A 21359-nucleotide genomic window follows, 5' to 3' on the forward strand; every position below is an offset into this window, starting at 1 on the left:
TCAAACCACAGCTCGGGACCTGCCCTTCTCTTCCTCTCCTTTCGGCCAGCTCCTTTTTAACTGTGTGAAGAGGAGTCCCCCATGTTTGTTATTGTCGCTGCATGCCGAGTGTCTCCAGACAGTGAGCGAGAGCAGAGCGTCTTCCTCTTAACAGTCTGCTGAATGCTGAAAGGTGTCTTGTGTGTTGAGCTGGAAACAAAACACCCAATGTGGCAAGAAAGCAGCTCTGGGAGTGTTTGCAGAGGAATAATCGCATCGCTTTAGCTCATCTTACTGCAGTCATGTGAAATGTTGCCACACCCAAAGGCCATATTGCCTCATTTTTCCCTCTCAGGATTGTGTTTTTGGGGATGCCTCTGTACAACAGATACGACTGTTACGGAAATATGCCCGCCACAGAGACTGACACCACACGGCCAAACCATAAATATGCGTTTTTAATGGCTTCACTCTCCACATTCAGTGTGTGTTGATGTTGTGACACGAATGTTACAAATTCATGTGGCGTTTCATTAAAGCTCTAACATGACAAGACACGTCAAAGCTGATGTATAGCAGCCAGTTTGGTAACTTTGCCTCCTACAGTGCTTTTGAAAAGTATTCACCTCCTCTTTCATGTTTTGTTGTCTTACAACTAGCAAAAGTAGATTTAGTTTGGCTTTTTTTTTTTATGTCAAAAGTGTAAAAGCGGACACAAAGTGATCCAAACGAAAATGTAAAATACAGTCAGTCTACCGTCTACGTCTCACCATCTTCAGGTATTTAGTGGGCGCACCTCTGGCAGCAGTCTTGAGTCTGTGTGCACATCTGGACCCATTTTCCACCCGTTCGTCTTTGAGGATCATGAGGCATCACGAGTGAACAACTACAAACTCTCGACTCTGACTCAGCCACTCCAGAGCGTTAACGTTGTTGATTTTAAGGCGGTTCCTGTGTAGCTTTGGTTTCCCTGCTCCGGCTCATTGTCAAGCTGGCAAACAAAACTTCTCCCGAGTGGCATGTTTCTCGCAGACGGCACCATGTTTTTATACAGGATTTCCGTGCTTTTTTGCGGCCTTCATTTAATTATACTCCCCTCACCCCCCGACTTTGCCTGTGTGTTTTCTTTAATAGAAATATCATACCAACTGGTGGATGGATTGTCGTGAAATGTAGTACACACGTTCCCATCAGAATGAATGATAATAACTTATGTGACCCCTCTAAAGAAATTCTCCAATACTTTGGTTTTTGACCGAATACCTGCAAAACTAATGACATTCCCATCAGCCTCAGCTGTACCTTGTGTTTAGTGCTAATTAGCAAATATACTATTGTCTACAGTTCTTGTTTTAAGATTGGTTCTATTTCAGCCCCTCTCCCATAAAGCACCAGTCCAACTCGTCTCTTTATTTATGTCACTTTAATATTCAAGGTGTTCCACCTTTTAGAGGCACAATGTTAATATTTAACCTGCTTTTGCTCATCCCGGCCTTCTTCTTGTTCATTTTGGATTTTCATTTGGACTCTTATCTGTCATTGCTGTGAATCGGTATGTACGGTTTGGCTGGCTTCTCCCACACGCCCTCTTTCCAAGTGACAAGAGTTGAGAAACTCCGAGGATCTGTGGGCAAAACAATAGAGGCATTTCACCGGGCCCAAACAACCTCCCTCTCAGCAAACTATTTCAAAACCATGACTCTGAAGATCTCATTTCATAACTGTCCCCACCCCTCCAGCTAGAAACCAAAACAAGCCCCTTTTTGAAGTCACATGCTGAGATAATCATTAAACTACAACAAACATGCCCTCCACCCAAAGAAATGTCGGCCTTTTTGTGACCGACATGGACAAACAAACTGTGGACAACGTTAGCAATTGCTTCACCTCAGCCTCCTCTCGTCATTCATTCCCGAAATGCTTTTGTTGTCGCTCTCCAAGGATGTTTGCAAACACTTGGAGACAGACAAAAGGTCCCCGGGAACAAACTCTGGGCAAGAACAGACTTGCTCACGTGAATAATTCGCCTCATCCAAAGTCTTCTGCTTGAAGTGAGGCCGTTTCGTCTCATTCATCAAGCTCAGAATGGGAGGAAGAATCTTCAGAGACTTGATTGAAACCCGTTTCAACTTAGACAGTTGACTCTTCTGGCAACAAACAGTAACACTCGTTAACACACTTTTTTTTTTACGCCAAGCCGTTTAAACACGTTATCCAGAGGACATTACAGTGTTTGCATTGGTGACAAAATAAGAGCCATTTCTACAGGCTATGTACGTTGGAAACGAGTCTGATTACCTATTTCTAACTTGTTAGAGACAAAACCACGAATGATGTTACCTTGTTTTTGACATTTTACATTTGAGATGAACATAACTGTGGATTTAGTGATACAGAACTTCCCTCACTGTAACTTGAGAATGACTCTTTTGCAGCCGAAAGCAGAACAAAAATGCATGTTTAAATGTTTGTATGTTTGTAACAAACAGCATTCTATTTTAGAGAGAATAATATTTCCCCATCAGAATTGACATTGTATGACGTGAAGTTTGGTGTGGCCGTGTTTTACTGAGGTTGGTCTCCATAGTGGTGTCGGCAGTATTGCTGTGTTCAGAACTCTTTTTGAGTTTAAGATGGTTAACTTATATTAACTTTATAGATTTTGCGTCCACATACAGCTTTCATGTGTTACATGATCAAACCTTTAGATATACTGTGTGGGACTTTCACACAGTTTTCTGCTTTGAATATTGAGCTAGATGTTCACAAAAGCACCTCTGTTGCTCTTTATGTAGCTTCACTTTACCATTCAAATGCTTTTAGACATTCAAATTATTTTCTGCAACTATGAATCTATTCTTCAGGTTCACAAACCTGAACTTTTCATTTAGACTTTTCACTCACAGGTTTGATAAACTGTACAACCACAGGCTTTGACATTCATACTGAACATTATTTTCACAATTAAAATCATGCTTTTGCTACCGTTGATTTGGTAGTGTACTGTCGCTTCGGTTGCAGAAACCGGTCTTTCACGCTGTGTTTACCGCCTCAGGGAAAACCTGCAGGTGGTTTTAATGAAGTCATTTCAGCTGACATGAAGCCAGAGAAAAATCAGGACTTTTTATTATTGCCTCTCACATACTTGTTAGTCAGGTCGAGTAAAATATTGCTCTGAACCAATTTAGTTTAATTTATGTATAATCTCAGATCAGTTTCAGTGTTTTCTGCAGTGGTTTAACATCTGTGGGATGATATTGGTGCTTTAGCTGACGTGTGCACTGGAAATAGAGAGGAGAGATCCACCAAGACATGAAGCTGTTGCTGCAATTTCCTTTTATTTTCTTTAGATTTCCCCTGGTTTCTGCTTCTTTTTCATTTCATCATCGTTTTTTTATCTTATTTTTTTCAATTTTCCTTGAAATAACCGATGTGGAGACGACAGAAATAATCTAAGCACCAGGAGGACAAATAGGAATGAACTTGATTCTGTAGCTGCCCCTTTTAGCCACTATATGGATTAAAAATATCCTTCACTTAAGTGAACATACCATAATAATACAAACTCAAATTTAAGTAAAAGTACAGCGGTATTATCAGCCACAAACTAGCTACTGCTTTTTTTCACAAGGGGTCACAATCCCAAAAGGTTGTGAATCTCTGGTTTAGTCTGTAACAATTTGACGTATTTAATAAGCTGACATGTTTTTTATGTAAAATCTTAATGAGCTGTAAAATATGCATAGTGGATGAAAAGTACAATATCCCCCTCTGAAATGAAGCGTAAGTTTAAAGTACAAAGTAGGCTACAGAACTTAAATAAATGCACTTAGTGGCTTAAAAGGTCGTGAAATACCATTGTCACTTTCTTTCACTATCAAAACACTATAAATCCATATATGGGAATGACACATTAGGGGTTTAATACAACAATATCGCCATAAAATCCCCAATCCCCTGTTTTCCCAGCTTTCCCACTCTTTAACTTCCTGCTGGAATGTAATACGTAATAGCGCCCCCCCCCCCCCCCCCCCGTGATTCACACAGGTGAGAGAGCTCGAAGAAAAAAAAACTGGGTGGACGTCCCCAGCGGACCTCCTCTGATTGGATACCGGTGACGTTTGGATGGGAGGTGGACGATTATAAATGACGGAAAAAGAGTTTGCGTGATCAGAAATTATAACGGTTCGAGTCCTCACAGGCAGTCAGCCTCTCCCGAAAGTCCAGTTTGTAGCCTCGTTCCGCTCCTTTTTCCAAGATGAACAGAATTATTCTCCAGCTTCTTGCAGTCGGATTCTGCTTTGCAGTCGGTAAGTAAAATCCCCCAAAATGAATTAGGACTTATTCATTCACATACGCACGCTGTTTTCACTACTTTTTTAGGCGTGTGACTTTTAGAAAGACCTCTAAAATAAATGTTTTTGAACCGAAAAGCCGTATTTTACAGAGATAACGTTTAAATCTTTCCCCAGATAAAATCTACGGTTTCCCGCATGAAGTTTTGTGTTTTTATTGAGGTCGGATTCCCATTAGAGCGCCACAGTTGTCTGCAGTATTGCTGTGTTCAGAAATAAATTGTAAATAACATTATGTTAAATCTATATTCTACTTTACATGGAGCTCATTTAGTGTTGTAGACGAGGAAAAAGAAAAAGAATCGTGTGTTTTTAACACCGATCATATCCTAGTAAATACATTTTGTTGGACTATAAACGTGAAGGTGTGTCCCAATTGTGCCTGTATTTGTTGAAGGGCTGCAGACCTTTAGGCTGTTTGACTGGGTGTGTTCACTGTACACCAGCAGGGATGGAGGACCAAAACAAGATGTGGGCCCCTTTTGTGACAAGTTGACACAAATGTGTTTTTAGTTATTTTCATGTCACGATATACTGTTTCCTGGTTTTATACGGTGTGTTGTAGTTGAACAGATAACACATAGTGCATTTTTTTTTGTGCGTTTCAGATAAGCCCTTGCTATAACATCACACACTTTTTGTTTCTCTCAATGCCATCTGCAAGGGCCATCAGTCATCCCAACTGATTTGGGATAGAAATGGGATAAAATTGTTGCAAAATAATGTGATAAACTGTTAAAATAGTTAAAATAGCCTAGTGAACAAACAAATGGTTGGCTTAAAGAATCGGCAGTTGAAACGGCCCGCTTGGAGTAATAGATAAACGTTTGAAATAGTTGGCTAAAAGTAATGGATAACCAGTTGAATCAATCAGAGCTGAAAGGATTGGTCGACTGACATCAATGAACTGCTTTGAACATTGATTAGGCTCATCATTTCGGTACGTTTTCAAGCAAAAATATCAAACAAAGTTTTCCTACGTTTCCCCTCTTGGCACATCCCGGGCTTTACTGTTATTACAGGTTGGGGTGAGGCAGCCTGTTTGTGCTACAGGGATTTTCTTTCCCTCTTTTTTTTTCCCTCTCCGCAAGTTATTAAAAGACTGAATCATGTCCCAACTTGACAACCATTGCATGAGAAATTCCTCACCTTGTAACAGTTGAGGCTTTGCCCAAGTCTCAAATTCCACTTCTATAGAAGTTCTACGGACTGGGTGCACTGTACCGACCATTTTGTTCTTGTACTATTGTGTTTTGGGTCTATTGTAGTCCATTTCTATCCTCTGTATCCCGTGAACTCTGTTGTTTCGGTCTCCTGTTTCAAACCACACCTTACCTAGAGGGAACTGTAGTCTCATTCTGGCTGCTTTTTTTTTTTTTTTTACTTTAAGGTGATCATTTTTACCTTTTGGCCAACAAACCCTACTTAAATAGTTGCTTGTGACAGAAGAGGGATTCACAAATGCAGATAATTACATACCAAGGTTTTCTGTCTCTCTGTAAAAGTGTCCAGGAGGGATAAACATGTGCGCGTATGGGCGTCTGTACCCTGGGGAGGTGATATCAGATGGCAGTCTAGTTGGCGGTAACAGCTACTGAGAGTTTTCCGAGCACCAGCTGGCAGAAAAATAGACAAAAACACTTTTCTACTGTTGAATCCAGATGCCGGTAGCCTAAATTGGTCAGGTTGGGAGGAGACCAATGGTCTTTATCCCTTTGTGTTCCCTTTTTTTTTTGCAGGTATTTTATGCCTTATTGATCACATTTAAATGTTTTATTATTCTGAATTCAAAAGGGTTTGAAAAGTATCTTCCTGCCACAAACGTCTTAATCTGAAAAACTCTCCGTGTAATCCCATCCTTCAATGATGGAGCTTTAGTTAGGCTATATTGACACAACACTCCAGACCCGCCCGTGTGTATTTGCCTATATACCTTTTGTGAGGTTGTAGATAAGGATGCTCATTATCCCAAGCAGGCGCTTTGAAGGCAGTCTTTGCATATTTGCCCTCGCATTACTTTTCGTAAACGTATTTACATATTCACATCACAAGATGCCGTCTCATTTTAGTTTTCCATGGGCTTGGTGTTGTGGCACATGACTCACATTGAGCTTAATTTGAGCTTGGTGGTGTTCTCTGTTTCTCTTCACAGTTGTTCCCCACGGTGAGCTGAGGCAGTAAGAAATAATACAAAGCGTTCTTAAACGGAGATTTTGTTGGGGAAGTGGACATTAAAATGTGTTGGGTTTTTTTTTTTTCTTTCCAGCTGGAGGGAGGCTGGATTGAGTCACTGCTCAGCTGCTTCTGTTGGTCACACATGGAGACCCTGTTGTTGAGTTAATGACTAAATGCTGACGCTAGAATAAATACTTGTGTTACCTACAACTAACTATTTTAAGATCTTTTGCAACACGGATGCCCTCAAGTGGAGAAATTGAGGGCTGCCTCTTCCTTAGGCACTAATACAATGCCTAAAACACGATCAACCACATCAGCTGTTATTCCACTGCAGTCACTTATATTATTTTCTTGTTCTTTAGTATTAGATTAAACAGCAGCTTAGCCTTTTTAAACTCTGCAACTGTTTGTTGTTGCTTTTCTCTCTTCCCCCTCTGTGTTGTGGGTTCCTCAACATGTCCTTGTGGTGGAACCTGAAGGGTTAATCTGTACTTTGCGTGACAGAGCAGTAGAGGGCAGTGTAAGGCTGACACTGCACATTGAGGGGGTTAAGTAACGTGTTAAGTAACGTGCCACACCCCAGAGTTCCTCGTTATCAAACTGGATGACATTTGCTCAATTTGTCGCAGAATAACTCATCAAAAGTCACTTCAGTAAACACGGTGCTCTTGTAACTTAACTACTGTCATTAATCTCAATAATGGTTCTGAACCATCTCTTGTTTTTCAATTTCTTGTTTACAAATTCTAGTATTTCAACATATTTAAGGCTGTAAATCCTTCTGAACAAGTTCACATACACCTAGCATACCTGGTATAAAAAACAGATCAATTTAATCCCTTAGAACCTTATTAAACCAATTAGTGTAAGAACACGTTCTGATACATATTTTGTATCCTGCATTATAGTCGCAGTACTTATTACAAAAGAAAAAAACTAAATATTACGTAAAGGTAATAACACTTATCAAAGGAGTTCTGAATAATGTCTGCACTTTGGATCGTTTAGCTACATCTTGCCGTTAGTCATTCTTTACTTAAATACAATTTTTTTTTTTTTTTTTTTTAATGCAGACCTCTACCTGTAACAACGGTACGTCTACAACGTTGCTTTGCAACTTTAACTTAATTAAAAGGATCTGAAACTCCTCCCGCCCCTGCCGGTTACTGGGACATCTGGTTTAGGACTCCTCCTGATTGAAAGTCTGTTGACTTCACTGGTAGACCTGTATCGAGGTTGTCGATGCGGGAAATGACGTCAACGTGCGCCACATGAGTTTCCAGCAATGAGTGAAAAATGTTGTTCCTCCATGCCACTATGTTACTTAACTCGGACAGGAAGGCCAAGAAGCCGTCTGCAGTGTGATTTAGTAATCCTCAAAATATGTAGCGACACGTCCGACATGCCAAATCTGCTCAGCCTATTGTGTCTTGTTGTCCAATGTGATTGACTGCACCTGTTTTTGTGCGATATACAAAGGAGACTTTACTTCATATTTTACCCAGAGCCTGCTCTTTAAGGGAAAACGCTATTGTGTAGACGACCTGTTGCTGGTGGTGTTGAAGGCACTCCCAATTATATGTTGAGACACTTCCGTGAACAAACGCTGTGCTATAATTGAACGTCGTTAAGGTGTACTGTTCCCTCGTGACCTCACCACCCAGACTCTGGTGTTTATGGTTCAGTCAGACAGGTCGGACTGCATTGCAGAGTGCTGAGGTGTTTGGGACATTTTGTGTCTCCCAGATGAAGAAATCAGTATCTATCATAAACTAAATATATTTTACTTGTGTGTTTAGTATATATATATATATATATATATATATATATATATATATTACTCAGAGCAATAAGAGTGTACATGTAATGAGGATAAAGGTCAATTGTCAGCTCTTCTTGAATTTGGGTGTAACCGAAACCGAGGGGACAGGGTGTGTTTGAGTACAAAGGTGTGGCTGTGTTGTTTTCTTCTTCTTCTCTGAAGTAAAGAACAGGAATGATCACATACGAGTTGCCATTGCAATCCGGCTGATCCACAAGATCATCACAGGTTCCCATGAATACATCTCTGACACATTTTGTTTGTTTAAAACAAATTCAGAACCCTCCCGTTTGTGGTGGAGTTTAAGTGAGTCATCTACCTTTTTTTTTTTTTTTTTTTTAAACATGGTCACCCTGAAAAAGTGACAAAGTAAAACAAAAGATATCAACCCTTGGGATTTTTTTTTTTTTTAGAGTGTGAAGTAATGGTGAATGATGATTGGTCAGCTCAGCCACCATCAGTCATACAGCAGTACATTTATCTTCCTCTATGTCATGTACTTAAGTATGTAATCATCCATCCCTCTACTTGAGTCATTGCGTTGCATGTTAGTTGTTGTAAATGTCAACATGTGAGATTAATCATCATGTTGAAGCACCATATCCAAGCAATCTATCATTTAGTCCTGGATGATGAAGAGTAAGCCTTTCTAAAACAAATTCCAGTCAGCCAATTCATAACTATCATTGAAGTTCAAATGATAAGTTGTTTGACAGAAAATTTGGCAACAATTGTAATAATCCCTGAATGACTGAGTCATGTTTAACATCTGCTGCATCCAGCTTTTTTTATTATAGTATATTGTAAACAACAAAATAAAACAAAGCTATGTTAATTAGGGATGGGTGATTATCGCCAAAATATTTCACACAAAACATTAATTAATTAACCAAGAAAATGATTGGCAGGATAACTAATAAAGCAAATTGTAGCAGACCTGTAGCTAATGGTGGCAAAGATAAGATACTGCAGCTGACGTTGCTGAAATATTTTTTTCAACTGTTTATTTTTGTACTGTTGCTGCACTACTTTTACTATCTACTATTTGGCCTGTGTTACATTTGCCACTTGTAGCTGCATAACACCTGCTTTAAAGTGATTTATTTTTTGTAGTTAAGATTCAAAGCTTTATCATTGTGGCGATATTGCAGACACCTACCGAATAAAAAAAACTGCTTCTGTGGTAGTTCCCGCTACAGTAGATGTCTCCAGCACCACATTTTGCCATAATGAGACACACACATACACACATACATACATACATACATACATACATACATACATACATACATACATACATACATACATACATACATACATGGATTCACAAGGTCAAAACAATACCAGCGTTTAAATAATGTTGATCAAACACAAAATATAAAAGAAAACTTTCCAGACACTTCTTTCTTTGTATAATGACTTTGGTGTGTACTTTCCACAAAGACTGCATTCATGCCACGCCGATGTTAAACTGGAGTGACCGGTTTCTAACAAAACTTCTCCTTGGTTCATTCTAATTGTTGAGTTTCTCTCCTCCCAGCAATGAGTCACACAGTTTCACAATGGCCGCTCGTCTTTCAGGCTTAGTGCGTCACCGTGAAAGCATTGAGTTGTGTTTACTTCAATCTATAAAATAAAACAAAAACGGAACAGTTTTTTGCGTACAGATTACAATTTCCAGTTTTCCTTTTGAGTTTTCTTTTTCTAAATGACCTTAAGCAGCATGAACGTCTTTAAAACTTGTCCGACAGAAAACTGGCAGAGCGGCTTAATTGTGTTGAATGTATTTAGTTTGGGGCGTGTCCAGGACAATGTTCATTCCATTTATTATAATAGAGGGCTGGTTGTCAAGTAATTGTATAACTTCATCAGAGTTACAGTGACAAATAAAGTTTACAGTAATAGATTTGAATGAATTTAATAAATTAGACACTGCATTTCCCCTGACATTCAACTTAATGGCGTCTCTTTGTTTGACCGAGCATTCCTGGTAAAAGACAACAGAGCGCACTCAAAATCTGGGCAATATATACGATTACATCTACCTAAAGTTAAGCTGATGATACAAGCAGACGATGTACTTGGACTATAATTCATTAGTCCACATCTATTATGTTACACTTCAATCACTTGTTGTTTGCCCAGATGGAAAAGTACATTGATTTGTTGTAGTTGCAAAAAAAATGAGGCTATACTCTAACAATTTAATGTCGACTTTTCTTGTCAGCATTTGCAGAGATAAACCTAGATCTTTCAGAATTGGCAAAGCTTCTCCAGAGCCATTGACTATGTTATACAACTGTTTTCACTGGCTCTGGCAACTCTCCATTACCGGTCAACTGATCATTAGGAGTAAAATCATTTTAAAGCTGTGGTTGTGTATCAATGTTTGGCCTTTTTATTGCTTATTTGTGCTACAGGTCAAAGGTCATCCATTTGTCTTCATCCATGATCACTGGCTTTGTGTCATTATCTCATACTCGACCATGCGAGACCTTTTTTTTACCGGTCAAACTGCATCATCTGAGTGGTTGGTAAACACTGAAACAGTCTCAGCAATTTGTTTCAGGCAAACATGAGAAGATGTTGATTGGAGTGCAGACGGATTCATCACCATACTTTTTAACCTCTTGATGATAGCTTTTTACAAACCTAATCATGCTAATCCTACATTTTCTTTTTCTTTCCTTCTTGCCTCCCCCCCCCCCCCCCTTCCCACAACTATCTGTGGATATCAGTTCAAGCTCTGCAGTGCTACAAGTGCTCCATTGGCTTTATGGACCTGTGCATTACGAGTAAAGAAACATGTGGAACCGGAGAACTTTGCTTCAGTGGTGCCGGGGCATCAGGTAAGGAGCTCAGGAATTTTAAATCTCACCAGACAAAGGAGGGTTATTGTCAGCACGCACATGTAAATGCACCCACCTCGTTCTCAGAACACATATGTAACTGCACTAAAGCCGAAGGGGAATAACGTGGCAACTAATTAACAAGTGAATTTATGACCAGTGAGCTGCCAATCAATCTGAGTCATCAGTTACACATTCAACATTAGGTGTTGTCTTTTAAAGCTGCTTGGAAACTAATTGGCAAGTTGGCAAAGAAGCTGAAATAGTTGGTTTCAAATTAGTTTTCATTTTTGTCTCATTTGGATTTCCACTTTAGAGTTTAAAACAGGGCTGAAAAATCTTTAAAAGATTAATTCTTACGTTTTACCATTTATTAAGCTGCATGATGTGTCAGCAGTTCACCTGACACAGAATGACCTACTGTATACTATACTGTCTTCTCTTTTTTACTTCGATGAAAAGTAGTCTGCCGATATTCTATTTTTTTCTTACTGTTAAAATCTCATGAAGCAACAATGAGTTGATCCTGATGTAGTTTGTTCCTCTGCACCAGAGACTCAAAGAAAGTATTGGAAGCACATCAATGAGCCCACATGAACACACACATTGTAGTTTTTTAGGTCAACCCTGCTGCTGCTGTAAATACTCACTACAGCACCAAATGTGTAGCTGAAAATAAATGCACAGTGTATTTAGGAAATTACTGAACCTTTTTTTTTGTCTTGATTAGCAACGTGGGATTTTTTGACTGAAAGAAAAAGCACTAGCATAGCGAAGTTCCATTGTTTTTCTGTGATTGGTTTAAAAAAGGTTTATAGTCTTTTTTTAAAAACATTTTTATTGAAGTTAAAACCTAAAGTTACCAGCCAACAACACGCTGCGCTACCTCTCACCGTGCAACCATTTCATGTAGACACAACAAACGATAGACGGTGATGGAATGTGTTTGCTCTCGCTACACAGGCAAATTGAAAATCAAGATGAAGGGCTGTCTCGAACTGGCCAAGTGCAACCAGACCGCTGACGTGAACTTCCCCTCCAGCTCCAACACCACCATCTACTCCATGACCAAGACATGCTGCGACACCGACCTGTGCAACGCAGCGCCCGGTCTGCCCGGGACCTCCGGGCTGAGCCTGGCCCTCGCCACCATCACTGCTCTGTTCATGGCCAACACCCTGGTTTGACAGAAAACACAGCGGATGACGCAACCTACTCACACTCACACTCACACTCACACTCACACTCATACAACACACTACATATTGCACACACATCAGCACTACAAGGATTAAATTATCTCCTCAGACATGCATTTTTCTTGTGTTAACTGTTCTTGAGGTGTATTGTACTTCACTCGCATGTTAATATTGGTTCAAATGAAATTCCCCCTTTTTGTTTTTGTATTGTTGGATTAATCAGTAAGTTGTCCTGGCATGTACGTTGAGAGTTGACAGTTTTAAAGTAGCCTACAATAACTTGAATGAGTAGTAAAATGTTTAGATAAGTGAATCACATGTTGGGCATTTCACTGTGTGACTAAATTGGTTTTGTAGCGCCAATACAATTTAAAGGAATAAGCCAACATTTTGGGAAATGTGCTTATTTGGCCTTTTTTTGCCAAGAGTTGTATTAGAAGATTGATACTCTCATTTCTGTCCATTTAACATGAAGCTCTAGCCAGCAGCCAATGGGGTAACGGCTAGCATTGTGCAGTCCGAAGGTTTAAAATAAAAATAAAAAAATGCCTGTAGCACCACTAAAGCTCACCAATTAACATGTTTCATCTCAAGTGTAAAAGCACAAAGTAAGTCGTAACTGGTGAGCTTTAAAGGTGGTAAGTAATTATTAAAAAAAAGACATTTTTAACCAGTGGACAGAGCCATGCTCTTTATGCTAAGCTTACCATCTACTGACTGTAGCGCCATGTTTATCGTACGCAAGTGGTATCGTTCTGCTCGTCGAACACTATACAAGAAGAGGAATCCTCACCTCTCACAAAATGTCAAACTATTCCATTTAATTGATTGCCTTTGACCCACTGTGTAGTCATTTTAGAGTCATGATATAATCTATAGATCTCAACGCTCCCATGAACATTTCTATTTCTATTAATTTCACTTGTTGACATTTGTTAGCTTTATTAATGTTCGCTAAAATGATGTAAATGGTCTTGTGTCTGTGAACGCATTTCTTCTCGCTGGTTTCATTTCGACACAAATTACTCCACCAGTTCTGTGTTTAATGAGTTTTATTTTTAATATTCGTGTCAAATCCACACTGCACGTTACTCATAGACTGTGGGATAAAAGCTTCTGTTCATCTTGCTAGTTTTTAATGTGTGTGTATATATATATATATGAGGAGAACGTGATTTAACTCAGATATTGGAAATTGAAATTGCAGCCATTTGAAATTTGTCAGGGCTGATCTTTAGATATCCTCTATCTAACACGAATCATTCAAATTAAATTCCTGAAATTGACGCTTTTGGCATTATTGTCCAAAAAAAGTAACGTGTCTGAATGTTTTTGCAAAATTTGTTGTGTAGACAATTTGAAGAATGCAATAAATATCCATTCTGGGAAAAAAAAGAACTTCCCTTGTGTGTGGTTTGTAGCAGAGTGATCTGGTTTCTTCTTTCTAAATGTCTCTCGGCTCGTTGCCATCCTGCAGGACCGACTGGTTCTTCAGGTTTGGGTGCCTGACAGCGAAGATGGTGCTACTGCTGGTATGACGGCACTCTCCTGTCCTGATTTCAGGTTTTGGCACACAAGAGACATTTTTGGTGTGAGGAAATCTGCATTTCAAGCAAAAACAGCATGGAAATACAGAGCTTTTCAGTCATAAATCTTGTGTAAATAACCAAAGTATGATGTTTATATAAATGTTCTTTCAAATGAAGTGTTCCCTGAGTCAAGTGTAGTCTGGCCTTTGTGATCCAGAGGTTTTCATGATTTTAAAGTTAGGAGACTCTCATAAGACTGCTTTAAGTATGAACAAACGTCTGCTATTTGATAAAACAAACTGACTGAGTAGTTTTCATATTTTCTCTTCAGTAGACAGACTCCATACAGTAAACTCCTGTTTTCTTACTTCACTCCAACCCCTTGCATCAACTATGTGCCCTAGAGCTGAAGCAATTGATCGCTTGACCATCAGAAACAAATTTCAGTAATTTTTCAAGCTAAAACACCCGATATTCTCTGGTTTCAGCATATCAAAGGGAACGTTTTGATGCTCTGCTGTGTATGTGATAGTAAACTGAACATGTCAGGGTTTTGCACTGTTCAGGTAAAACGATATGAATATAGATATTTTCCGATAATAATCAAGAAATCGCAACTACAAAAATATCCCTATGATGTCTAACCTGAAGCTCTTGATACAATCTACGGTTACTGACTGACTCCTTAACTTGAACAACCAGCTCAGGCAGTTTGTACAGCTCATGGTATTTAGTTAGATCATTGCGTCAATCATGTGGCACATTCCTTTACTCTTAGTGATTCAAGGAAAAGATGAAGACAAAGGACTTGGGAAAACCCCTCTATTGTCTCCTCCCTTCACCTGTCTGTAACTGTATAAATATCTGGCCTCACCAAACCATTTCATCAGACTCTTTTCTCCTACAAACAGCATCCGATCACCTGGCTGAAAGGATTTCTTTTTGTCTTTGAGCAGAAACCAAGAACCAACACATCAAGATGGCAAGGATCTTAATTGCAATCATGGCAGTTGTTGCATCTTTCATGATGGGTAAGATTTTAAACTAATCAATTATCACAAAAGTATCATTGGAAAGAAAGATGTAACTAGCAAAGAATGGACAAAAAAAAACAACGTTTCTGGCATTATCTGTTAATATAGGTCTATAACATAGAGACTACAGATTAAAAAGTGAGGACATCTCTCTTTCCACCTCCTCTCCATTTTGTTATAAGCTTTTTAGACTTAAAGATTTTTTACAAATTTTCTCTCTATTGTTTTATCACTAAACTGCATCTTAGTTGATTGAAGACCATACAACAGGTGAAATCAGCTTAATATGCACAATTGAGATTCATTTAGTTTTCCCAAACCAGTTAATGTAGAGTAATTTGCTTAGGTGAAAATGGTGGCTCCGTTTCATCCACGTTCTTCTTTTACAAATGTATCCTCAAATTACTTCACCCGATGTAACGAACTGATGATGCTTCTCCAACGTGTAGCTGAAGGAGCCAATTTCGAAATCCTCTGAGAAACACTTTAAAGGGGTCAGTTAATTCAAAATATATATATGAAAAACATAAAAATCGTACTCACCTCTGGTAGTATCAACGACTTCTGCTTGTGCCACAGTGCAGGGTGTGGTGGCCCACAAAGTCCACAAAACATTGCTGGCTATGCTAATATACGTCACTGCCCGTAATCCAAAAGTTTGGTGAAGGAAAAAAAAAATGAACACAACATTTTGAAAGCAATTACTGTCGTAAGAGTTAAACATACGGATGACGTTTTAGAAAGGTCTACGCACATTTTATACGTTTATTAGCTTCACTGAACCTATTTGACCTCATTTTGGATTACCACTGTGGATATTACACTTACTCAATAACATGTGTTTTTTTTTTTTTTTTTTTAAACTATTGTGCTTTTATTTGTGTGTTTCAGCGGAGTCCCTGATCTGCAAGACATGCACCTACGGTGTGGGGGGCTTCTGCCTATCCAGCTCTGAGGAGACCTGCCCGGCCAACGAAACCCAATGCTTTAAATCGGCACTAAGTGAGTCACCTTCTAATTTCCTAAAAGCTCCCACCCTTTCCCTTCAATCTATACATAACAACACAGGAATGATTTAATTAGAATCACTCACAAATACTGTGTTGACCAGATACACATAAATCAGGTATTTCAAGTTTTGGAGGTTTTGGTTTCGGGCCACTTGAATAAGGATGGTACAAATGACCTCGTCATGTTGAATGTAAATAAAGTGTATTTAAAAGTTAGATAAACATATATGTAATTAAAGCAGCTTAGTTAAATGTGGTGCAGTAAACGTTTACTATATTTCCATTTGGTGGAGTAAAAAGTAATGCAGTGACAAAATATACTCAGCACCAGTACATTGAAACTGTATTTGATTAAATGAACCTTCTCCACCTCTGTAACTCTTATTCATCCAACACAACCATTTCTCCTCAGGTTTCACTAGCTTTTCCTCTCTGAACATCAAAACCCTGGGGTGCAGTATGGCTGCTAGCTGCAACACTACCACCTCCGGCACCCTGCTTGGTCTGTCATACACGGGCACAACCACCTGTTGCTCAACAGACAGATGCGCCAGCAGCGCCCCATCCACCAAGATGACCCTCACTGCCGTTGTTGGTGTAGCCGCCTTGGCCTCCATGTGGTCTAGCATTATGTAATATACCTAATGAGACCACCAAAAACATCTGTAGCCAGCTGCTCCTGAAGTCCATTTGTACTATCATAAATTATCCAGGAGAGGTCTACAAGACCAAAAGCACAGAAATAAACTCTCTGGATCGCATGAGTTTATAAGTATGATTCTCTATATGCCCTTGTGCTCTTCATTTTTCATAACTCAGGTCTTGTCATGTAAGGGGTTAGTTTTTAATAATGACAAGTTATGTAAAAGCCCAAAGCTACGGTCCACACTCATGGAAGTTGATCAATGGAATGTTTCAGGGAAACATTGAGCTCATAAATCTTCCAGGCTGTTGGTTTGCTTTGTTTTTTGAAAAATCCTTTTGTATTTATCCTTATGAACTACTTTGTGTTTTACTCACACATTGATGTGAAAATAAAGAAAATCTTGGAAAATGATCTGTTGCCTCGGCTTGCAGTTATTTTAATTAACATCTATTCGTTCATTAGCTGTAGAGAGGCGAAGTCCAGCCCCCTCCGGTGACCCTATGGGACTGTTGGTATAAAATATGTACGGTAGTCAACGGTGAGCAACAAATATCTTTGATCCTGTTTGAATTTTGACATGAATTACACATATATTTGTCAATTTAAAAAAAGAAATTGATGGATTTAATCTTAAACTTGTGTTAACCACAGACCTGATTCAGGCATCTAACCAAAACCCCATTCAAAAAACCCATTGACTTCAAGATGAGGGGACCGGAAGTGCAAACATGCTGACTAATTTCCGGGTTATAGGACTCAATCCTCCACCACTAACAGTTCAATATAGTTAGAAAATGAATAGACAGTATGCATGCACTGCACGGGGTTAGAAAACATGTTACCCCAATGCTATGATAGCTTATTTATGGATATTTTCAGTATTTAGAAATGAAGCAATTTGCTGAACACCAGTCAAAACAGTGTTTAATGGCTACATTTGTAGGCTGCACTTGCCCAAAGTTTACACCACATGCCTGTCATAGCCTGTCAGCTGTGGATACAAGGAACTCAAGGAAAGAAATGGCAGCTAGAAGCAACGACGCTGTTAACCAAGCACTATGGGTACCCCTCCCCCACGCAAAGTTAGCATAAATAAGTAGCCAAAGTAATGGGTAAATGGTTGAAATATATATGTGTATTAATATCTGTTGTAAACATTGATGATTCAATTGTATGAAAACAATATTGTGACGATGTAATCTTTCGTACAATGTAGGTATTGAAATCCGTTCAAATGAGGAGTGCTTGAGCTCGTCAGATCGGGGTACGTCAGGCAAGAAGGGTTGGAACCACTCCTCTAATCTGGAGGAGTGTACTGTACATAATCTCTGTTACTGGAATGTGTCACCTCTTACAAACTTTCTTATCACTACTGTCGATGCATATTACTGATATAACCCCCCCCCCCCTCATGTATAAAGATCTTTACTGTGTGTCATCATTTACACAAAACTAAATTCCACAGCTACTGAAACGGCAAGATTTTAAGATTTAGAGATCGACCGAAACTCCTTGGTGGTATTTTTAACTGTTGGTAGAACATCAAGATGAATACATTTCTGTGGAGCTGTGCAGCACTGATGTCTCTGTTTGTAGCAGGTAGGAGTTTTATCTTTAATGTATTTAGTAGATGGAAAACAGTGTATGGGGTCTAGAATAACATTTTGAGGTGCTGTTAAGAAATAGTCTCAAAGCCGGTAGTTCTCTCTTGTGAACCTGTGACAAAACTGCATGAAAAATTCACAAAAAAAGATTGTGTAACTTCAACTGTCTAATTGTATTTATACTTTCTTAATACTGCAAATATTTCCCTCACATTCACAAACTAGAATTTCTCATGCAGACTTTAAGATTATTTCTGAACCCATTTCTGAACTTTAAAATCATTTCACAAACTCAAAATCATATTGACCGTCATTCAAGGTCAGTGGGCTTGTGATGTTATTTGAGGTTAACTTTTAACGCAGTGCAGGATATATGACTTTGAAGCAAGTTGTAAGAAATACCTGACCTACGAAAATCACAACTGCTCTGCATTTAAAGAGTCAAACCACTCAAATTACAAAAACAAATACATATTTTATGACACGCTTCTTGCAAAATGGAAATTGTTTTTGTCATTTTTGCAGGATTTGACAAAGCCATAGGACAAAACACACTGTTAGCAGTTTTCATGGTGTGACTGCAAGGACAAGCTGCTGCCAAATTAAATGCTTTCAGCACCACAAATATAATTTCGTTCACCTGTAATGTTTCCGGGTGGAGGCAGAAATCTCACATACCTCAAATCTTACTTCCTGTAAATTGCACGACAACTCAGGACAGCTGCTACATCGCAGTTGCCAGTAAGATGAACCGCTGAATGACTCATTAATCATTTTCGCACGATTACAAAAATGCAGAGCTACTCAGTAATAACCCGTCCTCCTCTGATAAAAATCAGAGGTTCCTCCACAACCACAGCTGCATAAAAACAGGGAACAAAAATGCTTTGAAATGTTCTCTGAACTGGCCTTCTGGGATTTATAAGTGAACAAACGTGTGTTATCTGTAACACATCCACAGGCATGCCTTGGCAAGAGGTTGGTAAGCCTCACGGAATTTAAATTATTTGGGTTTTCAGTGATGGTTTGAATTTCCCAACATGCAAATATAAATCATAATACACCTTGTTGCCTAGCCTATGATTAATTAATCGAGTATTCTCGTTATATGTACTCTTTTGCCTAACTCGTGCCCTCGACCTTAATGGGCTCGGGCCTACACACTGAAGCTTCTACGGATGTACTATTAATCATCCTAAATATTAATCAAGCAATTTTAACACAGTAGTCCCTATTGATATGTTTCGGAGCCTGCGTGTGTGCGTGTGTGGATGCATATGTGTGTGGTGCGCTTGGCTCCACAGATAAGAGGAACTGTGTCCTAGGGCGGTGTGTGTGTGCGTGTGTGTGTGCGTGTGTGTGTGCGTGTGTGTGTGCGTGTGTGTGTGTGTGTGTGTGTCTAGCCCCACAGGTAAGAGGAACTGTGACTTAGGTGTGTGTGGAAGAGAAACTTCTCCCCCAGACAGGTAACTTTAAGATAAAAATAAGAAACATCTGTGTCCTCCCTAGATTAAGCTGAACTATATGTGTCCAAGCAGCCATTCCACCGGCTGGCGCAGTCTTACAAAAGCCTCCAGGTTTGAACCCTGAGGTCATTCTTCATTACATTTTTGTTTTTTAATCATTTTCTTTTATAGTTCTGCTGAGCAGCATATATGGTGTCTTTAGCAGCACCACACGACCCTGGCAGTCCGAGGAAGGAACTCACAATTTCGCAGATTCTCCAACTCTGTCAACAATGCATGAAAATAATATATTTAGTTACGTTGTAATGTATGTAACAAAAAACAAATAAATAAGTAAAGAAATTTGTTTTTTTTAAATAAGCTCCAGTCGTTAAAAAAAAAAGAATCATGTCTGAGTATCTCATCTGTGCTTCCTCCAGAGTTTAGTGCCGACCTGTTGGGTATCCATGAAGGAGGCTGTATAGAAAAATCGGGCTGTGAAACCAGTAATGGAACCGTCCTGACTGTTAACTACACCATCACCAGGACCTGTTGCTGCAACAGCCTGTGTAACGGAGCCGCCTCCAACCAACTGCCCCTCACTGCAGCTCTGGGTGCTGCTCTGGTGGCGGTTTGGAGCCAGTGGGGCCTTTAAAGAAGAGTTCAGGAGGAAGAGAACAGGTTGCTGCACATTTTCATTTAAAAAATCCTCACATTTTAGTTCTTTAATTTCTTGAATGTGCTTTAAATTTGTGTTGTCCCCATGATATATAATGGAGGGATACTGGCTGCATGATATGACAAGCACATTCTGGATCATGACTGAATAGATTTTCTATGTAATTCTCATACATTACTACACAGCATTAATGTAAAAATCCGCAACCTTTCAAGACCACTAAAGTTTTGTGAGTTTGTGGAAGGCAACTACGGGCAATTTAATCCATTATCGATTATTGCAACAATAAATTATTCCCATTTCTGTTTTCTGTGTTTATTTGGAACAAAACCTCCTCAATGATTCATCTGATGGGACGTGCCAACGTGATTTATCGGAGACAAGGTTGGGATATGGCAGCTGCTAAACAAACAAAGAGGGAGTTAACGGTTTGGCATTTTCGCTTTCTTGCCAAGAGTAAGATGAGAATATCGATCTCACTTTCATGTGGAAGTAGTAATGGTAAACATGAAGCTACCGCTAGCAGCAGGTTAGCTTGCTCTGTCTGAAGTTACAGTAAGAAAGTCTGATCCCTAATTAGCACTTTGTATCTTGTTTATTTAAACTGAAATGTTTAAATGAAAAGTTGTAGTCATGGGCAGTAATATACATATTTATATTTATTGGATGGGAGCAGTGAGTCTCGTCATCGCTGTGAGATTGATATATAGAGACGCCATTAAATCATTTTTCATACAATTTAATGTGTTAATTAGTGTAAATTAGAGGTGCTGACAGGCAGATTTTGTTATCTTTGGACAGATCCAAGCTAGCTGTTTCCAGACTTTATGCTAAGCTAAGCCAACTGGCTGTGCCAAGTGGTAGGTATCATTCTTCTACATCTACTTATCAGCAGGAAAGTGAATGAACTACCTTACACTTAACTCGTGTTATAACCAGCTTCATGTAGATTTGGTTGTTGATTTAACTAAGAATGCAAAACATTTAGAAAAATGAATGTGAATCTGTGACAACTGCACTATCTGATGAG

The 21359-nt window shown here is 39.2% G+C and overlaps 2 protein-coding genes across 2 annotated transcripts; both read left to right on the forward strand.

Annotated features, from left to right (window-relative positions):
• Positions 1-4158: 4158 nt before the first annotated feature.
• On the forward strand, positions 4159-17012 carry LOC306708157 (sperm acrosome membrane-associated protein 4-like). Its single transcript, XM_079175890.1, has 5 exons — positions 4159-4289; positions 11073-11183; positions 12147-14942; positions 15837-15947; positions 16368-17012. Exons 1-3 carry the CDS (start codon positions 4238-4240, stop codon positions 12368-12370), a joined length of 387 nt encoding a protein of 128 aa, XP_079032016.1. The 5' UTR covers positions 4159-4237; the 3' UTR covers positions 12371-14942; positions 15837-15947; positions 16368-17012.
• Positions 17013-18148: 1136 nt separating this feature from the next.
• LOC306708401 (uncharacterized protein) lies at positions 18149-20305 on the forward strand (the record flags this gene model as incomplete). Its single annotated transcript, XM_079176237.1, has 2 exons — positions 18149-18200; positions 20091-20305. 2 exons carry the CDS (start codon positions 18149-18151, stop codon positions 20303-20305), a joined length of 267 nt encoding a protein of 88 aa, XP_079032363.1.
• Positions 20306-21359: the final 1054 nt, after the last annotated feature.

The sequence above is a fragment of the Pholis gunnellus genome, assembly GCF_910591455.1.
Source record: "Pholis gunnellus genome assembly, chromosome: 16".
Classification (NCBI taxonomy): domain Eukaryota; kingdom Metazoa; phylum Chordata; class Actinopteri; order Perciformes; family Pholidae; genus Pholis; species Pholis gunnellus.

Coding starts and splice junctions, on each gene's coding strand:
- LOC306708157 (XM_079175890.1), top strand. CDS start 4,238: ATGAACAGAATTATTCTCCAGCTTCTTGCAGTCGGATTCTGCTTTGCA. Junction 4,290..11,072: donor CGGATTCTGCTTTGCAGTCG/GTAAGTAAAATC, acceptor TGTGGATATCAG/TTCAAGCTCTGCAGTGCTAC. Junction 11,184..12,146: donor CAGTGGTGCCGGGGCATCAG/GTAAGGAGCTCA, acceptor CTCGCTACACAG/GCAAATTGAAAATCAAGATG.